Source organism: Atta cephalotes, assembly GCF_000143395.1.
Source record: "Atta cephalotes unplaced genomic scaffold scaffold00057, whole genome shotgun sequence".
Classification (NCBI taxonomy): Eukaryota; Metazoa; Arthropoda; class Insecta; order Hymenoptera; family Formicidae; genus Atta; species Atta cephalotes.
In genome coordinates, this window is record NW_012130121.1 from 310,090 (window position 1) to 317,193 (window position 7,104).

Genomic DNA, 7,104 nt, shown 5'->3' on the forward strand with positions numbered 1-7,104 from the left:
AAGAAGCTACAGGTCTAACTCTCTCCTAAAATAGTGAGTTAAATTGATCTCCCAGGATGATTCTTATAATACTATTCTTGTTAATTTCAATTTTATCTATTTGCCAAATTTATAAAGAGTAAAGTTTTTTAGTAACCAGTCGACCAGTGTAATTAAGATTATTAATAGAATTGCTAATCACAAAGTAACATACTCTATTTAACAAAAGAAACTGTGATAAAAAATATTGTCATCTTTATATTAATGACAACATTCATATTTTTTATCTTACATTCGACAGATATAAATTATTATACAGATATAAATAAATTATTAAAATAATTTTGATCCGTTCCACTTATTAAGATTATATGCAACGCATGTGCTTATGCAACTTCTTGATAATATCATCCTAACAATTTTCGCGCTTTATCTCAATGTTACTTTCTCTTTTAATCTGAAATTATTGTTTTTCTTAACATATCAACCTTGAAGCAAAACAATTGCTTCACGTGCTTTCTAAATTGTCACGGTCATCTTGATAGAACAAGATACCTATAATCATTTACATCTGTTCTTGTTACGTAATATGCGGAAATAATCGCTATAATTTTCTAGGCGTTCTGATAAACGTTCAATCTTAAAAAGAAAAATAAAAAATAAAAACATTCATACATTAATTCGAAGCGCTCGTGCATTTGATATATCAAGGATAGAGAATCACACCTACTCCACTTGTTAATGCATAACAGTAAATAGATATTGTTACATCTCCATTATTAATCTCATCTTAATATTACAGGTAGAAGAAGATAAATTATGGATCCCGATAGCTTCAAAGATTACGCCAAGGAGATGGCGGAATACATCACAAATTATTTGGAAAATATTAGAGACAGGTAAGTGATAACACGCTGTAATTAAGAAATTGCTTAATGATAAATCTGGATTAAATAATGACTTATATGTAAAAAAAAATGATTTTGCTGAAGTAAAAATATATATAGACCTGAAAATAATTTTATCAAATCATAAAAATAATTATGTAGCACGCTCAAATGATTGCTAGAATAATAAAACTTTTTGCAGCATTGCTCGATCAGCATACTTAAGATTTCTACGTAATTATTGACGGTCTAACAAAATTATTTTCAAATCTATTTAGCTAAATATTTAGATACCTATCTATTTCAGCAAAGTCGTTCTTTCTATATATTATTTTGTATTTTTTATATAAATATGTATATCTTATATATGGAAATTTCATAAATTTCCAGAAAGGTATTGCCTACGGTGGAACCGGGATACATGAAACCCCTCTTGCCATCCGAAGCACCACAGACTCCTGAACAATGGCAGGATATAATGGCCGATATTGAAAGAGTAATAATGCCTGGAGTAAGTGATTTTTAAATGTCACTATCATAAATCATCGGTACATTAAGACACTTACCATAACGACTGACTCGTATTCATATCGCAAAACGAAATATAATAAACTAAACTAAAATTTTAAAAGTAGAGTATTTCATTATCGACATTTTGCACAAGTAGTAGTTTAGAATTAAATTAAGATAAAATTATTTAGGTTACTCATTGGCACAGTCCAAAATTCCACGCATACTTTCCTACTGCGCAATCGTATCCCTCGATTCTAGCCGATATGTTAAGCGGAGCTATTGCATGCATTGGATTCACGTGGGTAAGTATAAAAAACATGCAGTTGAAAAATACGATTGCTTTATTCATCTCGAATAATTGTTATAAGCTTCACGTGTTCGTGCTTTAACATTGTGTCACATTGAATGTTCGTTGCATACAATAAAATTCTTATTTATATCTCTTTTAAACATAAATTTGTTTCTTGTAATAGATAGAAATAAGTGAAAGTAATATTAATTAATAAAAATAAAATTTCCTTTTGAAATACAATATGTTATTATTTTCATTTTGAAAAAATGAAAAGCAAAATAATGTAAAGCAAAGAAACATATAAACGCAAAAATTAGACAATTGAAGATACATTATTCTCTCAGCCATTTTTTATTTAAAATATTCCGAATTTTAGATCGCGAGTCCGGCTTGTACAGAATTAGAAGTAATCGTATTGGATTGGCTAGGAAAAATGCTAAACTTGCCGAAAGAATTTCTTGCCTCTAGCGGTGGGAAAGGTGGTGGTGTCATTCAGGTAAATGACATTTTAGAAATAGCATTACATTTATAAAAGATATCTCGATATCTAAAGGATAGTCATTCTTGACTGACATTCCTGAAGACAAGGAAGCTGTCTACAATGTAATTCTCATCTATAGGGCACTGCTAGCGAAGCCACTTTGGTAGCGTTACTAGGAGCGAAGGCCAAGAAAATACAGCAAGTTAAAGAGCAACATCCTGATTGGACGGAAAACGAGATCATCAGCAAATTAGTCGCATACTGTTCTTGTGAGTATATTGCAATATTGCTACAGAAATTGTCACTGATACAAATTTATAAACGCTCAAAACAAAGATACAATTTATTCGAATTTCCAGTCAAAAACAAATTTATACAGAGTAGCATAAATTGTTCATCGATCAATTCTAACTTTATCGAGCAAATAAGCAGCACAATAAGCGTCAAGTGTGACATATAGTTCAATGACTTTAAATAAACACTTGAACTATGACATATATCTTGATGAGTACTAAATACATGAACCATAATAGTCGTTGAGCTTTATATATAGAAAAAAATATAAAAAGATAGTATTTTGTAAATTAAAAAAAAGTCATTATAATGATTAATGTATAATACGTATTTATTCTCTAATAAAGTATTGAATTTTATATTAAACGTTGCTGTTTAAACATATTGTAATAATTAAAATTTTTTTCAAATGTTATTCCATCTCATATAATACTTTCCGTTTGTCATAATAATACGTATGTTAAAAAACTAATAATAAATATTTCATACATAAATAATATACTTATTATAGATTAGTTTAAACAATCATCGTAAAAATATTTTTAAGATTTAAATATTAGTTTAGTTAATTTTAAGATAAAAATATTATTTTTTATTTTAATTGTGTCTCCATTTCTATGCTAACTTTTTTCAATCGCAAAAGTGCTAGAATTATGACAATGTATCACTGATCGGAGAGGGCAATTTTTTATTCGTATTTATTGCATTACCTCGGGGCGCATAGATATAATGCTAAAAAGTGTCCGGTCGCTTTCAGTGACCAGGCAATCACTGCAAAGGCATGTGAATAGAGGGGTTGAGAGGAATGAAGTGATAGGGTGAGTATGGGGTTCACGGCACTTCATCAAGCAGCACTTTGTCGCCATGGCAACTCGTAATAACCGCTCCAGTTATATTTCAGATCAAACTTTCTCTGCTATTCTCAACCCATAATAATTTCGTCGTACTTTATTCAAAATGAAAAAAAAAAGAAAAATTTTCTAGAATTCTCCGATACGACGAATAATGCGGCCAATTTCTTTCCGATTAAAAATATCGAGCGAAATAATATTATCAATGAGCACCGTTATTGTTCTATAAAAGAATAGAGAACTTTTTTACTCTTTTTTGGACAATTACCGCGACTGAAGATGAAGTCGATAATTTTGTCGATATTCATAAAAGAGATTACGAATATTGATGAAAAACGATATGTTAAACAAAATTAAAATATTTATCAAAATTAGAATATATCCATTTATGTAGCATATATCTTATAGTTTTGCAAGTTATTATAATTTTAAATAAATATTCAATATCAAGGCATTATATAAGTTATAGATAATATAGAAGAATATATGTTATAATCTGTAAATAATTTTATTTCGAAAAATATTATCTTGATCGGGGATTAAAGGGATTTCTTACATTCCATACGAGTATCCTAAGCCTTTAGATCACCAAGGCCTTAGTAATATTCTTCGCAATAACTAGCATATATAGCAACAACGTTTTATTTCAGGCGACATAAATAAACAATATTAAACTAAAAATCTTATAGGATCGTACATGCATGTAAATACACAAAAGGCATTTTTTTCCTATCGGTTGTGTGTTCACATGTATGATCCTACGCGAGTCTTAATTTAATATTTTTTGTTTATGTTGCTTGAAATAAGATGTTATTTCTACATATGCCAGTTATTGCGAAGAATATTACTAAAACCTCAGTGGTCTAAAAGCTTAGGACACTCACACGGAATGCAAGAAATTCCCGGCCGAGGTAATATTTTCCGCAATAAATTTTTTCATAGATTTTTTATTCAGCATTATTAAGATCATTTTAAGATGAACATCAAATTGTTAAATTACTAGCTTGTGATATTACTGCAGTAGTTCAGTGAAGTTTCAAGACCAAAAAATCATTTCGACGCGCAATTTAAAAAAGTAGATGTAAGATTTAAATTCACATACCTAGAATTATACAATTACTTAAGAGCCAACTAGATTGTTAAAAGGCATTTATCTCCTACTGGTTGTATACTCATATGTATAAACACTATGATTTTTAATTCAAATAATTATAGTTTTACAAGTATAAGTTATTATAATTTTAAATAAATCTTTAATATCGAGGAATTTATATAAATTACAATAATATAAACAATAATATAGAAGAATATGTTACGTCAAAACAATATTGTAGATTTTTTAAAAATCAAATAATTATAATAAATAAATCGCAAAATATGTGATGAAATATTGTATTTTTTTCAGGTCAAGCACATAGTTCGGTTGAACGCGCTGGACTGCTCGGTGGAATAAAATTCAGACAATTGGAAGTCGATGAAAAATATAAGCTGCGCGGCGACACATTTGCCGAAGCAATCAGGAAGGATAGAGAGCAGGGATTCATTCCATTTTATGTAAGTTCAATTTATTCGCTGTTCCTCGATTGAATATTCCATTACTTCATCTTTTATTTCTTTAAAGAAAGAGATGAAATCGCAGATGAAATTCAGTGTACAATATAAATATATGAGATAATATAATATGAAGAGATAATATAATATGTATATTTGTTATATATATGTCACAAAAAAATATTATCAATGTATTTAATAATTTTAAATAATTCTAAATAACGTAAAATGTAACATAACAAAAAAAATTAATATTGACTAAAATAAATAAATAAATTATTAAGAAATTAGTACTTAAAGATTCTAAATTGATCTTTGATAGGCTGTCGCTACTTTGGGTACCACTGTTAATTGCGCCTTTGATCGTCTCGATGAAATGGGTATTGTAGCAAATCGTGAAGACATTTGGTTGCATGTAGACGCCGCTTATGCAGGTATAAATTATTCTCTCATGTTACAAAAATAATGATAGATTCTTCAAACAAGTAATTCATAAAACAGAGTTAAAACAAATCCATTTGTTTACAGGATCTTCTTTTATTTGCCCGGAATTTAGATATTTAATGAAAGGTATTGAATTGGCAGATTCATTCAATTTCAATCCGCATAAATGGATGTTAGTTAATTTCGATTGCTCTGCCATGTGGCTTAAGGATCCGACATACGTCATAAACGCTTTCAATGTTGATCCTTTGTACCTGAAGCACGATATGCAAGGTTCGGCACCGGATTATAGGGTAATTGTATAATATTAAAAGTCTATTGGGTCTTTTAAAAGTCTATTAAGTTAATAAAAGTCTATTAAGTTAATAATCGAATTTACATTATGTAATTAATAAAATCAATTTAAAAAATAATTAATAAACGATGATGTTAATCAATATGAGCGTACTTTGTTATAGCATTGGCAGATTCCACTTGGTCGCAGATTCCGATCTCTAAAACTGTGGTTCGTATTGAGACTCTATGGGGTCGAGAACCTTCAAAAGTTTATCAGGTCGCACGTCGCTCAAGCACATGAATTCGAAGCATTAGTTCTCTCTGACTCTCGCTTTGAAATCGTGGGCGAAGTTCTGATGGGATTGGTTTGTTTCCGATTGAAAGTAAGTCGATTATTTTTAAAAATATATGTACAAAAGACTTAGAATCTCTAAGTATTTTTTTACTTATATGTAAAAATAATAATAAATATTTATTTTCACTAATGTAGATTAACTTTAATCTTGGTTTAAATTACTCATTGCCTTCTTTTATCTTTTTTAATTCTTAGAACTAAAAAAAGAAAATTAAAATTAAAATTAATCTGTTAGTAGAAGTGAGCATAATCGATTAATGATTGAAAAATATCATCTGCATCAAAAAAAAAAAGGAAATAGAAAAACTAATTCTATAACGATTTACAGGGATCCAACGAACTCAATGAAACCCTATTAAAGAGAATCAATGGTGCAGGAAATATCCATCTTGTCCCATCGAAAATAAAGGACACGTATTTTCTGCGACTTGCCGTCTGTTCTCGATTTAGCGAGAGCAAAGATATACAGTATTCTTGGAAAGAAATCAAGCTGAGAACTAATGAAATCCTCGAAGAACAATCGCTTTCAAAGTGATGGCGCGCTCAGATAGCTCGCGGTTGCAGATCGCTGGCGCCTGCCACATGCAATCAATCCTAGTTACAAGTATTTCCTAAACCCAGCGGCTTTTAAGGACCAAATAGGTAATAAATCAGCGAATAATTGAGCGGCAGTTATACAATGCATAAATTAATCTATATTAGTGAAAATGAATATTTATTATTATTTTTAAATTATAATTTTTGCAAAAGTTTTTATATATGAGTATTTACATAATATTTACATAATATTTTAAGAATGCAGGATTTATTTGCTGGCTAATGTATTCTAATTTAGTAGCCATTATGGCCTTTCTTAATTAATTAATCAGATATTCATTAAAAATTGACAAATTGCACAACGAATAATAGTCACTAGTAAAATTTTACTAAAATCAACTGCAAAATCAAAGAATTTAAATGCGGTATTATTTGGAACGTAAATATCGAATACAGGTATGTATAGTATTTCAAAATTTTGATTCAGCAATACAATTCATTTAAATAAAGTATTATATCATATGCTTAAGTTAATAATTTTATAAAATAAAGAAAATTGTTAATCTTAATCATTATAATCTCTCAACAAAAAATATTCTTCACAAATTTTATTTTATTTTTTATTTCTATATGTGTGTATATAT

General features: G+C 28.9%; 1 protein-coding gene across 1 annotated transcript; it reads left to right on the plus strand.

The window, feature by feature from the left end:
• The first annotated feature begins 798 nt into the window (after positions 1–798).
• LOC105623398 (aromatic-L-amino-acid decarboxylase) lies at positions 799–6,458 on the plus strand. Its single transcript, XM_012204791.1, has 10 exons — positions 799–878; positions 1,257–1,377; positions 1,568–1,681; positions 2,048–2,167; positions 2,292–2,421; positions 4,703–4,851; positions 5,171–5,282; positions 5,377–5,585; positions 5,751–5,951; positions 6,252–6,458. Exons 1-10 carry the CDS (start codon positions 799–801, stop codon positions 6,456–6,458), a joined length of 1,443 nt encoding a protein of 480 aa, XP_012060181.1.
• The last annotated feature ends 646 nt before the right edge of the window (positions 6,459–7,104 follow it).

Excerpts from the sequence above, each read along its gene's own strand:
- LOC105623398 (XM_012204791.1), top strand. The coding sequence starts at position 799 with ATGGATCCCGATAGCTTCAAAGATTACGCCAAGGAGATGGCGGAATAC. Across the intron at positions 1,682-2,047 it reads CATGCATTGGATTCACGTGG|ATCGCGAGTCCGGCTTGTAC; the intron begins GTAAGTATAAAA and ends TCCGAATTTTAG. Across the intron at positions 4,852-5,170 it reads AGGGATTCATTCCATTTTAT|GCTGTCGCTACTTTGGGTAC; the intron begins GTAAGTTCAATT and ends GATCTTTGATAG.